At 51.3% G+C, this 26,421-nt stretch overlaps 3 protein-coding genes and 1 non-coding gene across 8 annotated transcripts in view; 1 reads left to right on the forward strand and 3 right to left on the reverse strand.

Moving 5' to 3' along the window:
* Positions 1-1,523, reverse strand: part of Rab11fip3 (RAB11 family interacting protein 3) — a 60,255-nt gene extending 58,732 nt beyond the window's left edge. For both annotated transcript variants that reach the window (XM_026385534.2, XM_026385533.2), the window contains exon 1: positions 1,289-1,523. In XM_026385534.2, coding sequence (XP_026241319.2) covers positions 1,289-1,333 — 45 coding nt within the window. In that variant the 5' untranslated portion in view covers positions 1,334-1,523. The remainder of the gene's footprint in view (positions 1-1,288) is intronic.
* Positions 1,524-7,582: 6,059 nt separating this feature from the next.
* Positions 7,583-18,770, reverse strand: Decr2 (2,4-dienoyl-CoA reductase 2). 4 transcript variants are annotated; one of them, XM_026385407.2, is made up of 9 exons: positions 18,579-18,770; positions 17,383-17,451; positions 16,565-16,616; positions 15,835-15,970; positions 13,610-13,734; positions 13,444-13,537; positions 13,121-13,225; positions 12,657-12,874; positions 7,583-8,332 (listed from the first exon to the last, which is right to left on the reverse strand). In XM_026385407.2, exons 1-8 carry the CDS (start codon positions 18,656-18,658, stop codon positions 12,657-12,659), a joined length of 879 nt encoding a protein of 292 aa, XP_026241192.1. In that variant the 5' UTR covers positions 18,659-18,770; the 3' UTR covers positions 7,583-8,332. The 4 variants fall into 4 exon arrangements, with proteins under 4 accessions (XP_026241192.1, XP_026241191.1, XP_026241190.1 ...); XM_026385406.1 differs by having other exon boundaries at positions 8,316-8,387; XM_026385405.2 differs by lacking the exon at positions 7,583-8,332 and adding an exon at positions 10,727-12,404.
* Positions 17,498-17,570, forward strand: Trnav-cac (transfer RNA valine (anticodon CAC)). The gene has a single exon. It is a non-coding gene; the product is annotated as a tRNA-Val (tRNA).
* A 128-nt stretch (positions 18,771-18,898) lies between the features above and the next one.
* Nme4 (NME/NM23 nucleoside diphosphate kinase 4) lies at positions 18,899-23,717 on the reverse strand. Its single transcript, XM_026385409.2, has 5 exons — positions 23,582-23,717; positions 21,459-21,592; positions 21,124-21,225; positions 20,886-20,998; positions 18,899-20,297 (listed from the first exon to the last, which is right to left on the reverse strand). Exons 1-5 carry the CDS (start codon positions 23,655-23,657, stop codon positions 20,174-20,176), a joined length of 549 nt encoding a protein of 182 aa, XP_026241194.2. The 5' UTR covers positions 23,658-23,717; the 3' UTR covers positions 18,899-20,173.
* Positions 23,718-26,421: the final 2,704 nt, after the last annotated feature.

Genomic DNA, 26,421 nt, shown 5'->3' on the forward strand with positions numbered 1-26,421 from the left:
CAGTATAGGGCAGCCCAGAGTTAAGCAGGTGAGCACCTGGCCGACCTCCATACTGATGTGCAGGAGGTTGTAGGCCTCAATGGTACTGTCGGTACTGGGGTAAAGGGAAGGATACATGGGTCCCTTAAGAGTTTCTTTTTAGTTCTTTTTTGTTGTTGTTTATGTTTTTGGTACCAGGGATTGAACCCAGGGGTGCTTAACCACTGAGCCACAACCCCAGCCCTTTTTAATATTTTATTGAAGACAGGGTCTCACTGAATTGCTTAGGGCCTCACTAAATTGCTGAGGCTGGGTTTGAATTCACGATGGTCTCCCTCAGCCTCCACAGTCACTGGGATTGAGTTCTTAATGTTGCCAGGGCTGGGTGATGGGGCACGACTGTAATCCCAGAGAATAAGGAGGCTGAGGCAGGAGGATGGTGAGTTCAAAACCAGCCTCAGCAATGGACCAGCTAAGCAAATCAGTGAGACACTGTCTCTAAATAAAATAAAAAATAGGGTCGGGATGTGGCTTAGTGTTGAGTGTCCCTGAGTTCAATCCCCAGTACCACCCCGCCCCAAAAAAAGAGTTATGGTTGACACCCTCAGCAGCAGTGTGTCAATTTTACCTCTTGAAGACTCCTGGCTCCAACACCCATATGTATTTGAACACCCACTTAACAAATGTTTGCATGTGTAAGAAACATGAAAATGAGCAGATCAGCACTTTGGGGATTTCCTAGCACTGGAGCACACCTTTAAAAGTGAACTTGGTCTCCTGGTTGATGTCTTAAGAACACACACAGCCTGATGTCACCTCCACCTGAACTCCAGCAAGTGCTGAGGGAGACAGGAAGAGCTCAGTCTTGAGATCAGTGTCCCCACAGTCACAGGCGGTGTGCGTGGGACCCTGTGCGCACCTGGCATCCAGCTGAGCATCCCACCCCTATCGCAAAGGTGGACAAGGCCCTGGTGGAGTTCTGCTACACTTGGCACGTGGCCTTGGGCTCCCATTCCTCCCTTCCCGAAACTGCTCACAGAAGGTACAGAAGGGAACATTTTTTATTCCTTCAGTAAGCGCTGTCTCCCAGACTAGAAAAGACGAAATCTAGAAGGACCAGTGCCAAGCATGCACAGCAGCCACCGCGCTCCAAACAGGCGGCTAAGGGTCTGGCCTCTGCGGTGCTCCTTCCAGCGGCCCAAGGTGGGCACCGGGGGCCCAGCACGCACGCTGCTGGTGCAGGTCCTGATCCGGGGAACTCAGCCCAGAAAGGAAACGCCACCCGAGCTGAGCGAGGCCGGCCTGTTACCTGCTCTGCCCCGTAGACGGTGGCGAACTGGACGAAGTCCTCCATGCGGACGAAGCCGTCCCCATCCGCGTCCAGGGCGTCGAACACAGCGCGGAGGCGCGCGTCGTCCTCCAGGCCGGCCGCGGGCTCGCCAGGTGGCGGCGGCGCGGAGCTGGGGTCAGCGGACGGGCCGGGACGCCCCTGTGGCCGCTCGCCCACCGCGCGCTCGAGAGCTGGGCACGGGCCGCGGCGGGAGGGCGCGCAGAGCGCACGGTCCCCCGACTCCGCGGCCCCGCTCGCCGGCTCGCCGCGGCCCGGCGGGGAGGCCGGCCGGCCCGGCTCCATGCTCCGGCCGGGCCGAGCTAGGCGTGCGGCGGGCGCGGGCGGCAGACAAAGGCGCTCAGGGCGCGGCGGCGGGCGCGGGCATCCCCGCGGCGGCGCGGGCGGGCGCGCGCTGGGCGCCCGGGTTGCTCGGGCTGGCGCTCGGGCCCTGCTCCGCCCTCGCCCATCCTGCCCGCGCCTCAGCGGCCCCCGGCGCCGCGGCGCGGCGGGCGCGGAACCATGGCGGCGGCGCGGCCGGAGGGCGGAGGGCGGAGGGTGGGCGGCGGGCGGCCGCGAGGCCGGTGGCCGAGCGGAGGCGAGAGGACCGGGCGAGAGATGCTGAGGTACCGAGCGTGATGTCGCACGGCCCCGCCCCATGCGGTTGACGTCAGCGCGCCGCGCCTGTGTCCCCGCCCCGCCGGCGGGATATAAAAACGGCGGCGGGGGCAGGGCGGATGCGAGTCTTGGCGGGATCTGGTAGCTGTCTGGGTGGTGCGGGTGACTGACCGAAGGTGCACGGTCCTTGCACGTGACGACCCCAAAGGGCCAGCAGAGGCGCTCACTCCGGGCTCCCAGGTAGGTGCAGGGAGCGCTGCGCTGCAGGCGCCGCGCAGAGGTCGAGTTGCTGCAGAGGTCTCGCGGGAGGCAGACGGAGCACCTTCCCGAGTGTGCGGGCCGCACAAATGAGGCCACCTGACTCGCACCTCAGCACGCGCGGCAACGGGCTGAGGCCCTCGTTTTAAATCTGTTCACGGGATTTGTATTTTGGCGGGGGGAGTACCCAGGGGCGCTTTGCCACTGAGCCACATCCCCAGCTTTATATATATATATATATATATATTTTTTTTTTTTTTTTTGAGACAGGGTCTCGCTAAGTTGCTTAGCGAGAAAATGGCAATAACTCTAAGTTGCTGAGGCTGGCCTGAAACTTGCGATCCTCCTGTCTCAGCTTCCATAGCTTCTGGGATTACAGGCATGAGGAGCTGATCTCTCTGGTCAGCCTCCCAAGCCCTTGGCTGTCGTTAGCAAGTGGCCTCTGCCCCTAGTGTCACTGTCATCAAAGGGACAGGGTCATGGACACCAGGCATGGCAGTGGCAGAACAGGTGAGCATCCCCCGCCCCCAGCAGGTAGCCAAATTTAGCGTTCCTGAGCGAGTGTGAGCAATATTTTTCACACTTGGCCAACAGCTCCAGGTGTGGTTTCCTAAACAGCTTTGGCAAGAAACATGCTTCCAGGTGTACACCCCAGGAGCCTGCTAATTAACTGAGTCATCTCCCATGGCAAAATTCCCAACATGTAGCACCAGACTTGGTGAGTCTGGCTTTGAGAAAAGAAAGATGAGACTCAAAGTCAAGGGTGAAATGTTTTCTCTCATAAGCGGAAGCTAAATAAAAAAAGGGAGGGGTCTTGAAAATAGAAGGGAGATTAGTACAGTAGAAGTACACCAAGGGGGAGAAAGGAAGGGCGGGAAGGAAAAGCAGGGGAATGAAATTGACTAAATTATTCTAGGTGCATGTGTGAATATACCGCAGTGCATTCCAATCTTAAATGTAACTATAATGCATCAATTAATGAATAAATGACCAATATTGTAGAGGAAGGGTAACAGACCAAGGAAGAGAGAGAAGGAGGTAGTCCAGGGGGATTGAAATGAAAAAAAGTGTTATGTGCCTTTATGAATATGTCAAAATGAACCCTACTATTATGTATAATTGTAATGTTCCAAATCTCTTTTAGAAAACAAAAAGGTAAGGAGGGGTTCCCTTCTCAAACCTTATTGCCATTTTCTTGTAAGAGATGTGTCCATCCATGAGGAAGATGCTACATTCAAAGAAAAAATCACCCCCAGTTTTGTCAAGAGCTGGGCTTTAGCCAGGTAGCAGCCTCAGAGGCAGTTGTAATAAAGGATCAGCCTTTGTAAATGGGGTGTAGGTAAGGTAACAGCTCCCTCTGATCCTAGGTGCTAGATTCTGAGGGACAGGTGCTCCTGCATGCCAGTGCTGGAAAAATGTCCATTGCTTACCTGGTAGACCTGCCCAAGTGGAACCACCACGTGGAAAGTATGCACCTTCCTGCTAAACGGCCATGCTTGTGATCCCAGCCACTCCAGAAGCTGAGGCAGAGAGATCTCCAGTTCAAGGCCAGCCTCAGAAAAATAGCAAGTGCCTGACTTAAACTAAAAAATTTAAGTCAGTAAATTAAAAAACTTTAAAAAAAAAAAAGAGCTGGAATGTGTCTCAGTGGTTAATCCTGAGTTCAACCCCTCATACACACAAAAGGTCACTGTGTGAAAGATGAAAGGCACAGGTTCCTGTCCTCTGAGAGGACCCGCCCTCTCCCTTGAGAGTGTACCCCTTCCCCTTTCCTATTCCTTCTAATAAACTCGTATCTATAACTCTGAAAGAAAAAAAGGCAACATAAGAAATGAAAAACAGGGTTAGGGTTGTGGCTTAGTGGTGGAGCGCTTGCCTAGCATGTGTGAGGCACTGGATTCGATTCTCAGCACCATATATTAATTAATTAATTAATTAATTAAAGATCCATCAAAAACTAATAAAAAAAATTTTTTTAAATGCAAAACAGGGCTGGGGATAGAGCTCAGTTGGTAGAGTGCTTGCCTTGCATGCACAAGGCCCTGGGTTCAATCTCCAGCACCAAAAAAGCGGGGTGACTCATAGTAGGATAGGGAGGGAGGACATGGAAGGATTAGATTAATTCTAGATAGGGAAGAGGGGTGGGAGGGAAAGGGAGGGGCAGAGGATTAGCAAGGATGGTGAAATGTGATGGTCATCATTATACAAAGTACATGTATGAAGACTTGAATTGGGTATCAACATACCTTATATACCAATAGAGATAAGAAAAATTGTGGTATATATGTGTATTAAGAATTGTAATGCAGGGGCTGGGTTGTGGCTCAGTAGTAGAGCGCTCGTCTAGCATGTTCGAGGCCCTGGGTTCGATCCTCAGCACCACATAAATAAAATATAGATATTGTGTCCAACTACAACTAAAAAATAAATATATTTAAAAAAATTGTAATGCCAAAACAAAAACGAAGTACATGTATAATCGCATAAATTGGCGTGAACATACTTTATATAGAGAGACGAAAAATTGTGCACTGTGTGTGTAATAAGAATTGTAATGCATTCCACTGTTGTGTATTTTTTTTAAAAAAACAAAAACAAAAATCAACATGTTTCGAGAATCAAAATTTTTTAAAAAAACATTAACATCAACACTGTCCAGCTCAGTCAGCTGTTCAGACCTGCCACGTCTTCTTTGTGGTCTGTTAAGTTACTTAGAACCTTGCTAAATTGTCTAAGCTGGCCTGAAACTTGTGACTCTCCTGCCTCAGTCTCCTGAGTCACTGGAATTACAGGTGTGGCCACAATGAGCAGCTCCCCACCTATTTCCTTGTCATCTTTATAAGTCAATTTGAGGGCATGGGGAATTGACCAGGGCTTCATACGTGTTAGGCAGGCATCTTGTCACTGAGCTATGCCCCAGCCTACCACAAAGACTTAAAGGTAGTTTGAGTAGGTAAATGAGGGTCTGTTTCCAAAGTGGGCACCAGCGAGCCAGCACTGAGGACCGCATAGGGCTAGGTACCTGCACTGAAAGTCCTGCATCCTGGAGCTTACAGTTCAAGATGGAGCTGGCCCCGTGGGAAGGTCCAGCAGGATGGGTAGAGGGCCTAAGTGGCCACAGTACTCTCCCTGGGAGCCTGCGGCCCAGAGGGGCGGAGCTCTGCCTAGGTTTTGCTGTCTCCTGTTGGTTTATTTAAAGAAATGTACCTTTAGCTGTCCCTACTTCCCTTTGTTCTCTGGAAAGCCACCATATATGAAGTTTACCTTTGTCCCTCAGGCCAGCCCCTTCTCCTCACCTTTTGTTTGTCAAGGGGCTGTGGATCTGTCACACCCAGATGTTAAGGGCTGGTAACCATTTGTTCTGTTTCCTCTTCCCTTTTCTTCCATCCTTAGTACTTTTACATTTAAAGCTAAATACTGTATTTTGAAAATGGACCACTACACTTTCTCTCTCTCTCTCACAGTGAATCAACAAACATCCATACCATGGAATACAGTTCAGGAATAATAAGGAAGGAACATGAACTCACACAGCATCATGGATGAATCTCAAAACATCAATATTCAAGAAAATGAGCCAGCAGACAAGGGTACGCATTATGCAATTCCAGTCCTGTAAAATTCTAGAAAATGCAATTCAGCGCCCAGTTCAATGGCCATACCTGTAACCCCAGTAATTTAGGAGGCTGAGGTAGGAGGATTATAAATTCAAGGTCAGCCTGGGCAACTTAGTTATATCCTGTTTCAAATTTTTAAAAATACTTGGGGAATAGGGGAAAGGAAGAGGTGATGGGAATGTCCAGTAGACAGGACTTCAGTTTCCTGTGTTCAAATATGAATACATGACCAGTGTAACTCCACATTATAGGCAACCACAAAAATGGGAAGTTTTACTCCATGTATGTATGATGTCAGAATACATTCTGCTGTCATATATAACTAAAAAGAACAAATAAATAAAAAAGAAAATAATAAATAAAATGAAAAGAGCTGGGGATGTAGCTCAGTGGGAGAGTGCCCCTGGGTTCAATCCCCAGGGTTGTGGGGTGGAAGGAAGTAAGGAAAAAAAATAAAAAGAGCTGAGGTTATAGCTTAGTGGCAGAGCACTTGCCTTGCACATGTGAGGCACTGGGTTCTATCCTCAGCACCACGTAAAAAAAAAAAAAAAAAAGAACTATAGGGACAGAGAACAGATTAGAGGTCACCTGATGATAGGGCAGAAGTGAAAGGAAGACATGACCAGCAGGCAAAGATTGGACAGGTGATGTGCATGCTCATAACCTTGACTGTGACGTCTCAGGGGCCCAAATAGCGGACACAACTCATTCAAGAATACACTCTGCGTGTGTGCAGTCTTTCATGTCCCTCATGAGAAGGCTGCCTACATTGTGCCTTTTAACATGTATTCACCAAGCAAAGTGAGCAAGAAGTCAATTTTAGGTCTAGGTCACACTCCCTGCTGGCCTCTGCTATGTGTTTACTGATATTTTATTCAGTGGGAAGAAATTTTTTTCCTCACCTTCAAAATTGGTAAAGTACATTTTTCTCAGAGTAAAAATAGAGCATGAGTTTGTAAGGTACAGTTTAACTCCTCCTGACTCAGCCCAAGGTTTTGCAGATTTTCCTATTTTAACATCTCAGTTGAAGTTGCTGGCACCAGCTTCCTGTGATGACAAAGCATCTCCAGCCACCCCGGAGCTCTTCAGAGCCCACATGGCACCCACCATGCCTCCCACACACAGTGCGGCCTGTAGGGAGGCTCCTAGCCCTGGAGCTTCCTTTCCATGGCAGCTCAAAGCTTTTGACTGGGGCAAGGAATGCCTGTTCAAGTCACTGCCCACTTCATTGTCCACATCTCATGAGATGGTAGGGAGTTAAACGTTAATTTTTTATATCTCTGACACCTGTTTCTCATTCCTTTTTTGGCGCCATCTGCCATCTTTCCACTACTCTCTCCAGGTTATCCATATCCCCTGGCACCAGGCAAGGGGCCCAAGACCCATGCAGTCACATGGGACACACACAGAGGTTTATCAGCATGCTTGGCTGATATAAGTCTATAAGTGACCTAGGTTGGTGGAGGACAGGACCCAAAGTGGAGGATCTGGGAACCCAATTTTCTTTTTTCTTTTTGGTACAGGGATTAAACTCAGGGGCACGCGACTACTGAACCACATCCCTAGACCTATTTTATATTTTATTTAGATACAGGATCTCACTGAGTTGCTTAGTGCCTCGCTTTTGCCGAGGATGGCTTTGAACCTACAATCCTCTTACCTCAGCCTCCCCAGCCACTGGGATTACAGGTGTGCTCCACCAAGTCAGGCCTTGGGAACCCAATTTTGTAGAAGCAGTACTCTCCAAGCCTTGGCTTCAGGGGGAACCACCATATTTACATTCACAAGATGAATTTATTGAGGGAACTGACACATGATCCAAGCAGAGCAAACCATCTTTCCCAAGAGTTTGATGTCATCTGGCAGAAGGAGCAACCTGAGCAGGTGGCAGCTGGGCTGCGATGCCCAGGGGGTGAGGGAAGGAAGGAAGGGGTAGGGATAAAGGTTAGTGGTGAGCTCTGCTCAGCTTGCACAAGGCCCTGTGTTTGATCCTAGCACAGAAAGAGTAGAAGGAAGGAAGGTAGGTTGTTTTATGTCTGGGTTCCAAAGGTCTGTGTCCCAGCTTCTTCCCAAAGTTCCAGTGCACTGCCCCACCCCACCTGGGAGCCTGTGAAGGACCCAGAATCTCCCAGATATTCCCCCCTTGGATCTAAAGGGCCAGAGTGGGTCTGCCACATGCCTCCAAGAGAAATGCCTGATGTGTCCTAAGGGAAAAACGGGGGCCTACACACCAGCCCAGATCTGAGGCCAGCACAGGAAGTTCTAATCTGGAGACCCCACCTGCCCCACTCCTCCCCAGTTTCAGTAGGCTCAGGCCTCAGCACAGAGCCAAGCACAAGTAAGATGCTTCTGGCTGCCTGGACATGCATCCTGGGGAAGGGGCTTGACTGGTGCCAGGCAGCATTGTCTTGTCTCATAGGATAAAGGATGAAATGATGTGGAGGTCAGAGAAACACTTGCTAGCCTCCAGTGTTGCAGCTGGCAAGGTTCTCTGGGATCCATCATCTCATGCTCCCCACCTCAGTCCAGGAGCCTACATGGACACAGGCAGAGAGAAGACAGGAAACCACTGGAGACATCAGCTCCTCCTAGGAGAGTCACATTTTAAAATAGGGTTTTAGTAGATTACTGAGGCTAGCCTGGAATTTATGGCTCTCTTGTCTCAGCCTCCCAAGAGATTGGAGTCACAGGCATGGCCACTGTACCCAGCTCAGCTCACATACTTCTGGGTCCCCCAGCACTTAGCACACACAGTGCTCACTTGGTGAGTGGACTAATGTCCAAGTGCGAAGATCATCCTCAGCTGTTTACCATGGCCCCATGGGGTGACAGAGCTTTGGCAGGTTTCACAGAGTCCATGCTGGGAAGGGAGGAGGGAGAAGGGCAGAGAGGCAGACCCTAGCATCTGGGAAAACCTTCCAGCAACAGGAAAGTGTGGGGAGTAGGTGCTGTCCCAGGGTTTGCAGCACATGCGGGCCAGAGCTGGCTTGCTCAGGGTTACCATGGCAACAGAAGTCGGTGGTGGAACTCCCCAAATCATCACCATTTATTCTGAACATGTTTAAGATTCTCTCTGCTTTATGAAACATGAGCACACCCAGATGCTCACTGCGGCCCCTGGATCCCAGTGACATCTGGGAAATAATCTGCACACCTCATGACAGGGTGGAGTAAAGAAGTTGGGATTTGTTTGCTTGTTCTTTCAACAGATGCAGCACACAAAGCCTTTCAGCACATTCACCTTCTTCCTGAACCATTGTTGAGGATATGGTGCTTTGCATCTTGGCTCTGGGTGTTGTTTTTATGTATAGTTTTCAAAGGATGAAATTTTGTTTGCTCAGAACCTCATACATAAGAGGTAGTGTTACCACTGAGCCACACACCCAGTCACAGAGGATGAATTAAACAGCTTCAGCCATGGCAGGGGGAAGCTTAGCATTGTCAGGGCCTGTCAGCTTCCACAGCCAAGGATACAGAAAATTCACTGCCCAAGGCTCATATAGATGAAATTATCCTTCTTGGGTTGGGTGGGTAGCTCAGTAGTAGAGCCATTGCCCAACATACACCAGTCCTGGATCTGACCCCCAGCACCACATTAAAAAAAAAAAAAAATACAAGTTACCCTTCCTTTCAAAGAACCTGGCATCTTCTCTATCTCTAAAGATAACCAGTGGCTTGGGAGGCTGGGGCAGGTGGATTGAGACTTCAGAGCTAGCCTCAGCAAAAGCAAGGTGCTAGGCAACTCAGTGAGACCCCATCTCTAAATAAAATACAAAATAGGGCTGGGGATGTGTCTCAGTATTCAAGTGCCCCTGAGTTCAATCCCTGGTATATATCTCCATAAAACTAGGTGCAACCATGCATGCCTGTAATCCCAGCAACTCAGGAGGCTGAGGCAGGATGATCACAAGTTCAAAGCCAACCTCAGCAACTTAGTTAGGCCCTGTTTAAAAATAAAAGGAGCTGGGCTGGGGTTGTGGTGCAGTGGTATAGCATTTGCCTAGCACACATGAGGCACTGGGTTCAATACCCAGCACCACATAAAAAAAACTAAATAAAATAAAAATGTATTGTGTCCATCCACAACTAAAAAAAATTTTTTTTGAGAGAGAGAGAGAGAGAGAGGAGAGAGAATTTTTAATATTTATTTTTTAGTTCTCAGCGGACACAACATCTTTGTTGGTATGTGGTGCTGAGGATCGAACCCGGGCCGCACGCATGCCAGGCGAGCGCAAGAGCTGAGCGTGTAACTCACTGGTTAAGTACCCCTGGGTTCATCCCTGATACCAAAAAAAAGATAATAAAGAATAAAAAATCCTGAGGGTGTGGCTCGGTGCTTATCTAGGCCAGTTCCTATAGCCAGGCTTCGTTCAACATCATGTCTCCAACATGACTATGGAAAGACATACAGCCCTGAGGCCCACTTCCTGGCTCTTCTGTCCTCTTGGAGGGAATCTTGAGGATGGGTCCCAGAAGGGGGCTTCTTTTTAACCAGACCAGTTGCTGGGCAATGTCCCCATCTTAACTGCCTTCAAGGGCAACAATCTGATGGCCACAACTACCAGGCTTAGGGCCTCTCCCCTGAAGTCAGGCTTCATGGGGAAGGCTAGCAGGCCCCAAGCTGCAGCCAGAAAGCTCTGTGCATTCCAGAGGGCTGGTGAATGCCTCTGCTTCTCACTCTCCATGCTTCCCTAGTAACTATTTAACTGTGTTCTTTATACATATGTATGTGTGTGTGTATATATACATGCACACACATATGTACATATGCGTGTACATATACATATATATGATCCTTTAAAAGTATTTTTATTTTTTAGTTTTCAATGGACCTTTATTGTATTTATGTGCAGTGCTGAGAATCAAACCCAGTGCCTCACACATGCTAGGGAAGTGCTCTACCACCGAGCTACAGCCCCAGCCCTATTTTTTTTTTTTTTTTTAATTCTCCAACACCACCACACTCTGGCCCCAAATGTTTAACCAGCAGGTGCAGCCCAGTGTAGAAACTGAGCTGCCTACAGGCAACATTCCAGCAGGCCTGCCACCCACTGTACTTGCAATGGCTGAGGACAAGTAAGGTCACCTCCTCTCGGGATGATGGCCTGAGGCCAGAGCACTTAATATATTACACTTCAGTGGGGCAGAGAATTTTCCAAGATGAGGCAACTCCCTGGGACCTTGCTGACTGCCCTGCCAAGTGGGTCTTGTCCCCGTATGGGGATTGGAGCACCATCCCCACAGTTGCCCCTCCAGGCCACCAGGCAATCCCAGGCTAGGAGAGCAGTTTTCACCTAGGACAGATTGAGGCTTCTCAATCTGTATGACTTGTAGATAAGCAGGACACCTCCCCAGATCATACTGAGCTTTCTAGCTCATTCCAGGGCAGCATGGCTCAGATAGGGCCTCACCCAGGGTTGTTGTACCCCACTCCTTTTGGAGCCATCTCCTAGAGAGGGCAGGCACAGTCACCAGCATCCCACCTTCTTTTGCTGTGAACCAGGGACCATGGAGTTTATGTCCTGGCCAGAGAGAAGTTAGGAGGAAATGTCCCCACTGAAGTTACTGTTAGGCGGGCCAGGATAGGAGGGGCTGAGAGTCCTGAAGTGTCCACTAGCACCGGTGGCCTTCACACAGGGGCCAGCATCAAAAAGGCACCCTGACTGCCAGAGACAGCCAGTAGCCAGTGTAGACGCAAGTCCCAGATGCAGGCCATAGACAGGCTCCAGGTGCAGCCCCCATTTGCCAAGTCCTTACAGAGGACCTTCAGGGAGGATGAATGAGGCTGGACATCAGGTGTACCATGATAAGGCTTGGAGGATGGGGGATAAGGATCTCTGCTAGAGTGGCAGCACAGAGCTGCTGCTGACTAGCAGACAGGTGTATACACCCATAATGCCTTCCCTCATGCAGGTACCTACAGCTACTCCCACTTCACAGGTTAGGAACAGCAAGTTGAAATCATGGCTTTCTAAAGCCAGTGGACAGCTGTAAACTCAATACTGTTTGCCAATCAGTGAAACTACATCAGACATCTCTTTCCTGGGACTGAAGCTGAACATGTCTAGGGTTTGAGGTGGAGGTGAATTGGGAAGCCAGGGAAGAGGGAGACCAGTAGGCTATGGGGAGGAAGCTTCCTCCCACAAGGGCAGCCATAGGGCTGAAGCCTTGGCTGGAAGCCTTGCTGCTTGCCCTCCCATGTGCAGAATGGCCAGGAGGAGAAAGGGCAGTAGGAATGTCCAAGTTGAGGAGAGGCAGAAAAAGATGAGAAGCAAGTGCAACCCTACCTCCAAAAGACAGAGTGAGTGGTTCTTTTTAATGGTCTTCTTTTTCCTTATAAAATTTTCTGCAAAGCCAACATATATATTTTTATAGCAAAAAGATACTGCATTTCCTGGAAAAATTCTAGGAACTGTGCTCAGATGCCTGTGTGAGAGGTTGCAGGCTGGGCTCACTGGCTAGTCACTCCTGCCCAGGACATAGTCTGAGGAGATGCAGAGTGCAAGTACAGCTCAGTCCTGAGAAAGGGCTGCACTACCAGATCCAGTGCTCTTGGCTTTGCTGTGGACTGCAAAGGAGACAGCTCCCAGAAGTATTCCCTGTTTCTGGATACGATATTGTGTATCAAAAGTTGTATCCCTCCAATATCCTCCAGAAACTCCAGCAGAGGCTGAGGTCACTGAGGAAGATCAAGTGGCACTGTACACTCCTGCATAGCTGAAGACCCCGACCCCATCGGCAGCAACCCGCATGTACTCAGGCTGGGGCAGGAGCAATTATACAGCTCCACCTTGCAGGGCATGGTCAGGAACATCCAAGGACACAGGTAAACCCCAGAAGCAGGAGCAACACCTCACCTAGAGCTTAGCAGAGGAGGATTCGAAGTTTGCCAGCTGCTTGGTGTCATTAGGGGATGTCAGCCAGGCCCCACCATCAACAACCAGCATGGTCCCGGTCACAAAGGAAGCCAGAGGGCTGGCCAGGTAGAGCACACTATGGGCAATCTCCGTCTTGTTTCCCAGCCTCTGCAGAGGGCTCACAAGGGCCTTTGTGCTTACTCTGGCCGGGGAACCACCTAGAGGGCAGGAAGCAGGGGCAGGAAGAGGGGGGCCTGCAGTGACCCCTAAGACCAGGGTCCTCTACCCTCCCTAGCCAGCTCTGCCTCTGAACCACATCTGAAAACGATGGATGGTGCTAATTTCAGCAGGCCTAGTGGAGCAGAACAGGATGGCTTTTCAACCCCCCAGGGTTCAAGCAGTATTTGTCGGTGCCCAGTACCCTGAGTGACCCCATGGCAGGTCATGTTCCCCAGAAGACTTACCCAATCGCCGTAAGCCCTCTGTACCACTGATGGGGCCTGGGGCAAGGCTGTTGATGCGAATGTTCTGGGGACCCCACTCCACAGCCAAGTGCCGTGTCATTGCATCTGTGTGGAAGCTGAAGATTTAGGGAAGGTCTAAGGAAGCAGGGGCTGCTGCTCTGTCTCCTAGAGTGGCTTAGGTGTGAGTGTGGGCCTAGGGTCAAGGCTAGGCCCTTTCCTACCCACCACTGGGCTCAGGATCACCTGGAGAATGTGGCTTCCCAGATGGTCAGGAGAGGACCCCCTGGGAGCCCAAGTTGAAAGACCAGAAGGGTTGCCCATACCCACAGCTGCCTTGGCAGAGCCTGCGTGCACCTGGAGCACCTGCCCCCGGAGATTCAGGGTAGCAGTGATGTTCACGATCACCCCTCCATGGTCCTGTAATACAGGAGGGTGGGTTGGTAAGTTGGCAGCAGGCAGAGGGGAGATCCTGGCCGACAGGACACCCACCCGGAAGAACTTCTCATAGAGCACACGAGACACATTGAAGGTGCCAATGGTGTCAATGTCAACCACAGTCCTGAAGGCATTGAAGGACAGAGCACTGGCGGGACACAAGAAGTTTCCAGCTGCACCTGCAGAGGAGACAGATGATGATGCTGAAGTCTGGGGAAGATGGGGGGCCAGGAGGGCAGAAACCCAAAGGGAGGGTGCACAGTGAGCCCGACACCCAATAGGTGGTGAGCAATGCTGGACAGGGTAGGAGACTAAGTACTTGGATAAGTTCCTGAAAGGCAAGAGTAAGAAAGGACAGTATGTTATCCTCTGAGGAGTTTGGGATCTATAAACGAGACCTTATTTGAAATTAGGGTTTGTTTTATTTTGCTTTTGTACTAGAGATTGAACCCAGAGTGTTCAACCATTGAGCTACATCCCCAGCCGTTTTTTTAATTTTGAGACAAGGTCTTAGTAAATTGTCCAGACTGATCTCCAACTTGTAAGCCTCCTGCTTCAGCCTCCTGGGTTGCTGGGATTATAGGTATGTGCCACTATGCCTGGTAAATACAGGGTCATTTCAGATGCTCTCAAATTGAAGTCATACTGAATTGGGGTGAGCCCTAAATCCCATGATGGTGTCCTTATAAGAGGAGAGGATACAAAGACATGCAGAGGGGAGGCTGTGTAACAACGGAGGCAGAGATTAGAGCCATTGTAGCCCCACTCCAGGAACAAAGGCTTGCCCCACACTCTGCACTAAGATAAAGCCCCAGAGCAGATTTTCTCCTGGAGCATGGCCCTGCTATCACCTTGACTTTGCATTTTCTGGCTTCCAGAACCATGAGAGCATTTCTCCTGTTTAAGTCATCCATTTTGTGGTACTCTAGAAACCAATATAGGAGATGTTTTTAAAGGGAGTTTCAGCAGAGTGAACCTTAATGTAAACTACAGACTGTAAATAATATATATCAGTTGGGTGTGTGGCTACACCTATAATCCAGCAATTCAGGAGATTGAGGCAGGAGGATCACAAACTGGAGGCCAATCTCAGCAACTTAGTGACAGTCTTTTACAAATTAAAAAGGGCTGGAGCCAGGCGTGATGGTGCATATCTATAATCCCAGCAACTCAGGAGGCTGAGACAGGAAGATCTCAAGTTCAAAGCCAACCTCAGGGGCTGGGGATGTGGCTCAAGAGGTAGCGCGCTCGCCTGGCATGCGTGCGGCCCGGGTTCGATCCTCAGCACCACATACAAACAAAAAGATGTTGTGTCTGCCGAAAACCAAAAAATAAAAAAATATTAAAATTCTCTCTCTCTCTCTCTCTCTCTTTAAGAAAAAAGAAAACAAAACTCTTTCTGGGCTGGAGATGTGGCTCAAGCGGTAGCATGCGTGCCCCCAGGTTCGATCCTCAGCACCACATACAAACAAAGATGTTGTGTCCACCGAATACTAAAAAATACATATTAAAAAAAATTTAAAAAAAAAAAAGCCAGCCTCAGCAACTTAACAAAGCCCTAAACAACTTAGTGAGACCCTGTCTAAAAATAAAAAATAAAAGAGGGCTGCGGAGCTGGCTCAGTGGTTAAACCCCACTGAGTTAAATCCCTAGTACCAAAAAGACAAAGCCAAAAAAAAAAAAAAATGGACTGGCGATATAGCTTAGTGGTAGGGGACCCCTGGGTTCAAGCCAGTGTCATTAAGAAAAAAAAAAAAACAATCAATATTGGTTCATCAATTGCAACAAATGGAAGATGTTAATAATAGGACAACTATGTGGGGTAGGTATGTGGACTTCTGTGAATAAATGGTTAATTATTCTGTAAATCTAAAACTATACTAAACAATGGAGTCTACTACTTTATGTATGTGTTGCTGGCATTGATCCCTGGGTCTTGCAGACATCACTCTACTATTGAGCTGCTCCCCAAGCCCTGTTACTTTTTTTTAACTGGGAATTTCAGGACAAAGGGAACCCCTGACTTGTGATTCAGTCATGTTCATAGAGCATCCTCTTGAGCTGAGACTGAGCTAACCTACCACTTGGAAAGAACAGAGCCAGAGGCCTGGAGCTTGGGTCTTGCAGGTGTGTGGATTAGAGCTGAACCTGGTGCAGGTGCTGGGGCTCTCTGGTACCATCCCTGACCCTCCACCAGAGCTCTGGGTCCTCTCAATTACCATACTATAACTATCAGAAGCCTCTAGCCTCCCTCAGCATCTAAGCACTGTCCAACGCACCATTAATAAGGATATCGATTTTGCCAAACTCCTTCAGTGCCTGGTCCACAGCGGCCATGATGGCTGGGGGAGCTCGGACATCCATAGATAAAGGGAGACACTGCCGGCCAGTAGCAGCAATCAACTTCTTGGCAGCCTAGAGCCAGGAAAAGAGGTGGGTGGCCAGGAAGAAAGGTAGGCCATAGCCCTGGCCTGAAGAAGAACCTTCAGAATCTGATGTAGATGATTAATCTCAGTTCCACTAAGACCCTACTGCTCCCACTCTTGAAGACACCACCTGAAACTGGCCATCTTCTTGGCACTGGTAAAAAATGGGTAAGACATCCCACACTCTCCACTGCCTTTAACCTGTTCCCACCCTGTCCCTCTGGGTCACCCTCCAGGCCATCATCACACATCAATGGAAGCCCAGATGATTTCCAGTCCCCACTTGAATTCAGAGTTTCCCCCCAGGTTGAGGACCTAGTCAGTGGGATGATGACCTTCATTGCCCTGAAGAGCCCAGAGAACTCTCCTGGGGCCAAATTATCTTCTAAAAAATGATCCCCACAGGACAAATAATCAGAATTTTAAGTCAAAGGTGTCTCTGGGAGTCCACTTCCACTGAGGCTCCATATTTGAGAGGGGAGCAAGATTTTGTGTCAGCATCCTCTGGGCCTCAGGACCTTCCCAACCCAAGCTCAGGGCCCCAGAGCCACCTGTGGACAGGCCACAGGAGAGGCTCTCTCACCATGGAAACTCTCAGCAGACTCCTGCTGGCGATGACCGTGTGGCAGCCATGCCTGCAAAACCAGATGGCAAGCCTGAGGATAGCAGTTGTACCAGTGGGTTCCCTCAGGGTCTCAGGTAGAGTATAGCTGGGGGCAGAAGTGCAACTGGCAGAAGGCACAGGGGCCTGAGCAAGACTGAGCAGCTCTGGAGGGACCTCAGGTAGGTACATGGTTGCCCCTCCTACATGGGCCAGGTCTCTGGGATATATCAGCCACATGGGTATGTGGGACATGGTGGAACAGCAGAGGTGAGCCACTGACATCAAGCCCAGACCTTCCAGGTCCCCTACACAGCCCTGTATGCTCCACCCTCCTTCCTAGAGGCTAAGGGGAAGGACAGAGTCTATTCTCAGGCAGGGTGCTCCCCTGGCCCACTCCCTGACACTTCCACCACCAGTACCTGTAGACAAGTTCCATGGGAGACATGGTATCCCAACTAACCCTCACAGGAACTCTAGGCATGGGTGGCCATGTTCTGCATGAGGCCATCAGCCCTAAAGATGAGTCCTCCTGGAGTGGGTGTATCCCAGAGTCTCTTTCCAGTGGAATTCACCTCCACACTCTGTTCATAGCAAAGGGGTCTGAGGCAGCCCACCCTGATCTTCAGCTCTTAAAAGCCTCAGGAGGCTCTGAAGCCACAGCCACACAATCTCCTGATCTATAGGAGACCCCCAAGTCTTGCCACTTCTGGAAGCACTTGGCTCATCCCCAAGATCCAGCCAGGTCCAGGCAAGGGGCAATAAAGAACAGCAGGGGAGGGACCCAGAATAGTGCTCACCGCATGAATATCTCAGCAATCCGGAACCCAATTCCAGAGCCACCTCCTGTGATAAAGGCCACTTTGTCCCTGAAACAAGAAAAGAAGTGACCTTTTAAAAGGTCACTGTTGGACGTGGATATAGCTCAGTTGGTAGAGTGCTTTGCCTCACATGCACAAGGCCCTGGGTTCAATCCCCAGCATCACAAAAAAAAAAGAAAAGTCACTTTTGTTGAGCATGGCAATACACACCTGTTGTCCCAGCTACCCCAGAGTCTGAGGCAGAAGAATCATGAGTTCAAGGTGAACCTCAGCAACTTAGCAAGACCCTATCTCAAAAAAAAAAAAAAAAAAAAGGCTGGGAGTGTATCTCATAGGTAGAGCTCCCCTGGGTTCAGTCTCCAGTGCCACAAAAATAAATAAGGCACATGCCTATAATCCCAGTGACTTGGGAGGCTGAGGCACGTGGATCACAAATTCAAGGCTTCACCAATTTAGTGAGGCCCTAAGCATCTTTTTTTTTTTTTAGAGAATATTTATTTTTTAGTTTTCAGTGGACACGGCATCTTTATTTTATTTTTATGTAGTGCTGAGCATCGAACCCAGCGTCTGCGCATGCCAAGCGAGCGCAGTTACCGCTTGAGCCATATCCCCAGCCCCCTAAGCATCTTGATGAGACCCTGTCTCAAAAAATGCTGGGGATGTGGTAAAGCGCCCTGGGTTCAATCCCCAGTACCACATAAGTAAATACTGTCAGGGAGGGCTGGTGACCTGTGGAGGACTTTGGTCCCCTGAACAGGCCCTTCCATCCTGTTGGACTTTGTACGAAAATAAAATGCAATCTTTTAGGCTTTCTGGATCTTTTGGGGGTAAAAAATGATTTTAGACCTGGGGTGTAGCTTAGTGGTAGAACACTTACCTAGGGAGCACAAGGCCCTGGGTTCATCCCCAACAGCAAAAAGGACAATTTTAACCAAAATTCTCTGAGAAAGTTATCAACAATACGTTTTCAAAACAGACAACCCCCACCCCCGCAGTCCCTCTAGCCACCTTCCCAAGATTTCTAAGCCTGCCAGTCAAAACGGACATCTCCACTAAGCTCGCGGAGATCCGGATACGAGCATCTGCGCACTATCTAACCGGCCGCAACCCGCTCCCACAGTCTGCAACCCATCCGCATATCCCGCGCGGCCAGGGCAGCCCAGCTTCGCGCTCACTGGAGCAGGTCCGGGCAGAACAGGTAGCGGTACTCAGGAAGACATTCGTCCTCTTCCACGTCGGGCGGCAGCTGAGCCATGGCGCTCGGGGCAGGTAGCAGGACAGGTGGCAGGAAAGCCGAAGCCTCTAGGCTCCGAACTTGAGGCCACCAGCCCTCCGCCCCAACCAACCAGGATTGGAGACCCGCCGGCCACGCCCCAGAGGCCCCCGGATTCCTCGCCCCTCCCATCCCAGGATGCCCCACCACAGGCTCCTTCCCCGGACTTCCCACCCCGCCTCTCCGGGCGCGGGGTCCACTGGGAGTGGGCGGGGCCGCGCACAGCGGGGCGCAGGCGCAGTAAGGGGTGAAATCGCGTTTTGTTAGTCCTTCCCACCGATGATGGTAGGCGACCGTTCTCCACTGACACTCAGACAACTGGACTAAGGCCAGTTCGTGGGGCGCTCGGCGTGCGGACGTACCCGCTTCGCGGACAGCTTTCCCCGTGGTGGATGACCTCGGGAAACTGGGGCCGAAAAGGCCGGGGCGTGCACGCAGGACTGCCCCTGTGCCGGGTGGAAAGCGTCTCGGCACTTCGCCCATGCCATCGGTAGCTGCTCAGAGGCCGATGCTGAGAATCCAGACCCTAGACCTCCGTCGCTCCGTGTCAAGTGGGGAAGTGACAAGCAGGTCGGCCTCCCTGTAACCTGGGCTATAGAGAAGCAACCTCAGGACCCATGGATGTGAGCAGCTTGTGGCAACGTGAAGATGTGCGGACGCCAAGTGGGCCCGGTGGCGCTGGCTTTTAATTCCAGCAGGTCAGGAGGCAGAGGCAGAAGGATGGCAAGTCCGAGGCCAACCTCTGCAGATTTAGGGAGACTGTCTCTAGAATTTTTTAAAAAGTCTGGAATGTAACTCAGTAGTTGAGCACTTGTTTAGCATGCATGAAGCCCTAGGTGCAATTGCCAGTGCCAGAAAAAAAAAAAAAAATACTACTGCTGGGTAGCTCTTGGTGTTGAATGAAATCAGGCCACTAAGTGGGAGGCACCATGGTCACAGGCTCATTGTGCGTTGTGTGGTCCTAGTCCCTACCTCTCCCTTCCTGCCACTCTCCTTCAGCAGAATCAGACTGGCTAGGCAGAGTTCCGCTAGAATTTCCCCAGATTTCAGGCTGGAGGGCTCTGGACTCCTGCCTGATTCATACAGTCATCAAAGTCAGGGAGCCCCTTCTGTGTGTGCAAGGCAGGAAGCTTCAATTTTATTACTACTTCATAAAAGCATCTTTACTGTCTCAGAAATGGCAGAAGACAAAATGAGCACAACACCCCCATTATAAGCAGTGGATTTTAATGTGTCTCCTTTGGAGCAGTTAAGGTGACCTCTGAGAATGCCCAAAGGTTGTCTGGCACTTTGGTACAGAAGGATTTGATCCAATCTTGTTATGATTTAGGATACAGAAAGGCACATAGAGTTGGGCCTCAAACTCCCTTGGGCTGGGGTGGGGCAGAAAGTGAGCAAGAAAGTGGTTTGGGGGAGACAGGATGGGTGTGGCTTGAGTTGTTGACCAAAGCAGTTGGTCCTGGGTGGTTGCTGGGGCACTGAGGGCAGCACAAGCCCTCAAGCTGGGTAGCTGCTGCTGTAGTGGCCCCCATCTGCCCAGTTCACCAGCTCGCTGCTCTGGAACCACAGCTGGATCTCTCTCTGGGCCCCTTCCACTGAGTCACTGGCGTGGATGATGTTCCTGTGCCAGGTGACAAGTAGCTTAGTCTCCAGTGTGCACCCGAGGGCCCTAGGGTCAATCTGCTGCTCCCCTGCACCCACGGGAGCAAGCAGGTGACTGCAGAAGGAAAAGGAAAAATAGGAGCCAGAAAACTGCCATCCCAGCCTCTGGGGCCAGCCCAAACTCTGACTTTTGGGAACCTCCTTTCCCCACCAGTGTCCCACACCAGCCCTTCAGGGTATCTGGCAGGACAGATAACACACAACACAGAGTACAGTCAAAACAACAAACAATGAGAATGTGTCATCATCAATAAGTGCATGGAAGGGCAGGGAAAGAAGTTGTTCTAGTTAGTATTATTCATGATGTCCCACTGTCAAGCCTCTTTGGCTTCACCCCCCACCAAGGGTGGGGAAAGCTCTGACACATTTCTGTGACTGAGTGCCTCAGCACCCAGCGGGGGAGTGTGACCCAGTTACCTGCAAGGTTGGTCTCCCACAGCTTCACCCGCCACCCAGCAAGAAACCCAAGCCTTGGGATCTGCATGCTGTTGCTGGAATGGCCCTCCTCACCCCACAGCAGGCAACCCAGGTATCAGGCTCCCAGTACCTGCTGATGTGGATGCTGAAGTCCCCCCGGATGGTCCCAGGGGCAGCCTCAGTGGAGTCACTGTGTCCTATCATGGCCCTTGAGGCGCGGACCACATTGTACCCTTCCCAGACCTGCAGTACAGAGCTACAAGTTGGGGAGAAGTGAGGAGCACCAAGAGCCCAGGGCTCAATCCTTTCCCTGTGCTTGGTGGAGGACACACCCACATTGCACATCCTCCACCCTGGTCCGGTCATACCATTGCCACCACGGGCCCAGAGCTCATGTAGCTGATGAGGGCTGGGTAAAAGGGCTTCCTCTGTAGGTCCTGGTAGTGCTCAGCAAGGATGCTCTCAGGTGCCTAGGTAACATGGAAGAGGGGTAAGGAGTCCCTAAAGATGAGCCTGCCCCCAAAAAAACTGGTGTCCTGACCTCAGGGCACATTGCAGTTAATACCTACACAGGCTGGCATCCCAGACAGACACCTCCCCACACCTGCAAATACCAAGCCAGAAAACCCCCATGACACTGGATTGAGCTGTGAATGGCCAAGAAGCACCCCCAGTACCTCAAACACTACAAGGGCTCTGATACCTGCAGCATCTTCATGCCAACCAGCTTGAAGCCCCGCCTCTCAAAGCGCTGGATCACAGCTCCGATGAGCCGCCGCTGTACCCCATCTGGCTTCACTGCAACCAGGGTGCGCTCCTGGGTCCAGGAGGGCCCTCCTTTAAAAGTGGGGAAGTTTAGGGCTGCCATTACCTCACCCTTTCACATCTCCCCAACCTGAGTTCCTGCCTGGGCCCAGACAGCACTAGGCTTCAGAATGCCTTTTTGCAGGGCAGCTCTAGAAGGAACAAGCACAGCACTCCCAAACAGGAACTACCTCCTAGCACTGCCTCCCAGGGGTACCCAAGGCAGCCTGTCCCCACAGGTTTCTCCCACACAGTGGCAAAAACTGCCCAAGACTGGTGCAGTGGTGTACACCTGTAATCCTAGCAGCTCAGGAGGCTGAGGCAGGAGGATTGTGAGTTCAAAGCCAGCCCCAGCAACTTAGTAAGACCCTATCTCAAAAAAAAATTTAAAAAGGGCTGAGGATGGGGGCTGGGGATGTGTCATAAGCGTTGGCAAGCTCTCCTGGCATGCGTGTGGGCCAGGTTGGATCCTCAGCACGACATACAAAGAAAGATGTTGTGTCCACCGAAAACTAAAAAAGAATAAATATTAAAATTCTCTCTCTCTCTCTCTTTAAAAAAAAAGGGGGGGGCTGAGGATGTAGCTCAGTGGTTGAAGGGTCCCTGAGTTCAATCCCTGATACCAAAAATAAATAAATAAAATCTGCCCAAATGGAGAATGGAGCTAGCTTCTTTTGAAACGCATCTTAAAGCCAGACATGGTGGCACATGCCTGTAATCCCAGCAGCTTGGGAGGCTGAGGCAGGAGGGTTGCAAGTTCAATTGCAGCCTCCACAATTTAGCAGAGCCCTCAGAAACTCAGATCCTTTCTCTAAATAACATATAAAAAAGGGGCTGGGACTGTGCCTCAGTGGTTGAGTGCCCCTAAATTCAATCTTGGGTACCAAAAAAGAAAAAAGGCATCTTAATTAGTCCTGAAACCAGGGAGGCCCAGCCTGGCTTAGCCTGAAGCCCACCTGGGGACCTGGAGAAGCTACACTGGAAAGTGCACACCACTTGTCCTTAAGGAAATGGCAGGTGCTGTCTGAACCCCAGCCCTGTCACATTGTGAGGAGCCCGGAGCCACCTCTGGTGTAGGCACCCAGAAGAGGGGAAGTGCAGATGAGCCAGGCAGTGGGGACACAAGGGGCTTAAGACTGAGAGGAAAGATGGAGGGGTTCCTATTCCTATCCATAATTGAGGAGACTGGCGCCAGGCAGGAACTCAGCAGCTGTAGGACATCAGGCTTGACTCAGACCAGTCCTGAGCCTCTCTCCAGAGGGCACTGCAGGGGGGGGGGGGCACCCTCATAGTCCTGCAGCCCCAAAGCACTCCCAGAGCAAGGAGCATCCCAGACCTCGGATGCTGCACAGAAGAAGATGGGCAGAATGAAGGAAAAATACCAAGCCGCAGGCCAGGTGTAGAGCTCCATCCTCAGGAGGAAAATTAACCACGACGTGCAGTGCGCAGGGCAGCAAATGGAGGGGGATCAGCACACCCCTCGGGGCTGAAGGAACCGGGCAAAACCTCCCTCCACTAGCTTATTTGTTTCCCAAACCAGCGATGGTGCTGGCTGGTTTGTGCCTGGGGGAGGCCGTCCGCTTTCCAGAGCGCATGGAAGAAAAACGATATTTGGCTCTCAGGAAGCGCACTGAGGGGAGGCCGTCAGGGCAGGGGTCCCACGCAGGGCTGGGCCAAGCAGCCTTGGGCCTGGTGTCCCGACTCTGGCCCAGTTTGTCCAGGAACTGAGGGCCCCGGCAACAAAGGCTCCACAGGGAGTCCCCTATAAGACATCGGTCCACTGGGACCGCCATCACGCTCGGGGTTGCCATCTGGCCTTTGGGTTTCTTCTGCTCTGGACCTTCGGCACCCCCCCCCCCAGCCAAGTAGCCTGAGGCTTTGCGGCTGCTGGGCCCCGCAGGGCGGGAATGCAAGGAGGGCGCAGGGCCAAGCCCGCGCCGGGGCCGCGCTTCCCGGCTGCCCGCCGCACGTGCGCGAACAAAGACCGGGGCCGCCCTCCCTCCTCCCGCCCGCCGGACTCACCCGAGCTGGGGCGCACCAGCTGGCGCGGCCCGCACAGCAGTGCCCGAAGCGCTGCTCGCCCGTAGAAGCCGCCCATGATGCGGGCCAGCCCGGCGCCGCGCGCTGCGAGGCCAGGGCGGGGCGGGGCCGCGCTTCAGGACCGCCCCGCGCGCCCCAGGGGAGACCTGACGGGCCCCACTCCCCACTCCCCACTCCCCACTCCAGGCACGTGGAAACCCTCCGAGTCGGTTTCTGTTAATATCTGAAGCAAATAAAATTTAATAATGAGACCCAGCTAGAGTTAGTTCTGCCTCTGTTACCAACGCAACTGTTTAATATTGGAGACGGAGTCAGGACAGGGCGCTCTTAGGGCTCCAGGCTTCCGGATTCTTCTTCCTAATTAGGAGGAAAAGACCGGTCACCGGCCCTGGAGCCCAATAGGGAGCTAACAACAGGCACTTCCCTTAGGGGCTATGTAAGTCCCTAAACCACACCGCTGCTGCTGCTGCTGCTGCTACTGCTGCAGACGCTTCTGCCTCTACTGTAGCCTGCGCTGAATAAACCCACCTCTGGATGACCTTGTGTGCTCCCTCACTTTCATACTTAGAGTGGTGGGGTCTTTCATTAATGCCGTGACTCAGATTGGGCTCCCCTCACCCTCACTAGGTGAGGACCCCAATCCGAACTCACCCCCACCGGCCCCAACTCGTCCCCAGTCCATTTCCTTGGTTGCAGGACCCATATCCACCACGGGTCTTCAATTGGTAAGTTTCCCGCTTCTTGCTCACCCCTGCAGGTGGACTCTCAGGGGAAACTGACCATGGGTCGTCAGACAGTACCCCTGACCACCTGTGGGAGGGGAATACACCCAGCCTAGGCCTTTAATCCTCCTACCCCGCAGCCCTGGGCACCCCCCACCCCCCGCATTGATACGGCCTACTTATCGGTGACAAGTACTGCTTTCCCACGCAGTTGATGTTTGAATATTAGAGAAGCATGCTGAGGCAAGCATATGAAGCAGGGTTTATTTAAAAAGGGGTAACAGACTTCTCCTGCCAGGGAGAAGGGGGCCATAGCTGGTATCCCGTCATCCCAAGAAGTGAGGTATTCCGCCCTTTTTATATATGTCCTGGGCTTCCTTTGTTCTCCTGCCTTTTCCCCCTAATCTTTCTCCTTCCTGCATACTTGACTAGGCCCAGGAATGCTAGGTGGGAAGGCCAAAAGGTGGGAAACAGGTGGGCTGAAGGGGGAAGGGCAGGATGGAATAGGCCAGGACACATTAACAACCTTAAAGCTCCCTGTTGGGAGGAGGAATTCCTGGGACAGGTTACCTGGGCAACAGGTTGGAGCTGGGGCTGGTTCTTGATAAGATCCCACAGGGGACTGTCTCCAACTTCCCAGACTCACTCAAAATTGGTCTCCTGGATCCAACCTGATACCTATCTGCACTGACTGCCTGTCTAATTCTGGCTTCAGCATCACCCCATCACTTCCCCAGCCCCCTTTTAGTCCCCCTACAACCTGTTATAAAACTCAACCTTTCTTCACATACTATCTCCCCCCTCCGCGAAGTGGCCGGTGCTGAAGGCATTGTGAGGGTTCATGTTCCCTTCTCCCAAAGAGAGAAGCGCCTGGGCTCACACACTTCCAACCCCTCCTCATACACTGAGGAATTTCAATACCTTTTTTAGGCTTTAACCTCACTTTTCACAACATTTACATGATCCTGGCCAATACTCTTCTCCCAGAGGAGCACAGATGAGTCTGGGTGCAAGCCCATAATTACGCTGATGAGGTTCATCAAACCACCTCAGCTCACCCACCTGATAGGCACTCAGGCAGTCCCTGACCAGGACCCTAATTGGGACTATAATACTGCTGCAGGATTAGCCCTGAGGGACCAATTTTCCACCTGCCTAGCTGCCAGACTCAGACAGGCAACTCAGAAGGCAGTTAACTTCAAAAATCTCCAAGAGATCATTCAAGACAAAAATGAGAACCCCCTCCACTTTATCTTAGATAGGCTGACTCAGGCCCTCCAACAATATGCTAATTAAGACCCCAAAACTCCTGATGGGAGACAGTTCCTAACAACCCAGGCAAGCGCGCTACCGCTTGAGCCACATCCCCAGCCCAACAACCCATTTCTTCTCCCAAAGCTACCCCAACATAAAGGCCAAACTAAACAGGTTGGAAAGAGGGCCTCTCACCCCACAGAGGTGCTGGCGCTGGCCTTCAAGGTCTACAATAATAGGGAGGAAAAGGCCAAATCACACAAGTACCAGATGCTGGCTCAGGCCATTCGGGCGTCCGGCCCCCCCTTCATCCTCTAAAGGACCTCTAAATGGCCCACCAGGGCCATGCTTCAAATGTGGAAGGGATGGCCACTGGGTCAGGGCTTGCCCTAACCCAAAGGTTCCTATCCAACCCTGCCCAAAGTGCCAGTGTCCCGGTCATTGGGCTGTGGACTGCCCTGGAACCCGAAGGGGGCCAGGGAGGCCCACAGCCTCACATATGACCTTCTGGGACTAGGGGCGGAGGACTGACAGGACCCTAAGGTTTCCTTCCCTGACCGCCATCACAACACAGGAACCAAGGGTCACACTCATTATGGACAAACACCCATGTCGGTAGGCGCCCAAACCTTCATGCCTAGGATCACTCCCCTAATCTCCTGCTCATTCCTCAGGGTCATATTCTCCCACCAATTCTTGGTTATGGCCCAATACCCAGTTCCCCTGCTAGGGCGAGACATCCTCTTCAAATTTGAGACATCCATCACTTTCTTTTTTTTTTTTTTTAAGAGAGAGTGAGAGAGGGGAGAGAGACAGAGAGAGAATTTTTTTTTAATATTTATTTTT

The sequence above is a fragment of the Urocitellus parryii genome, chromosome 9 (assembly GCF_045843805.1).
Source record: "Urocitellus parryii isolate mUroPar1 chromosome 9, mUroPar1.hap1, whole genome shotgun sequence".
Lineage (NCBI taxonomy): Eukaryota > Metazoa > Chordata > Mammalia > Rodentia > Sciuridae > Urocitellus > Urocitellus parryii.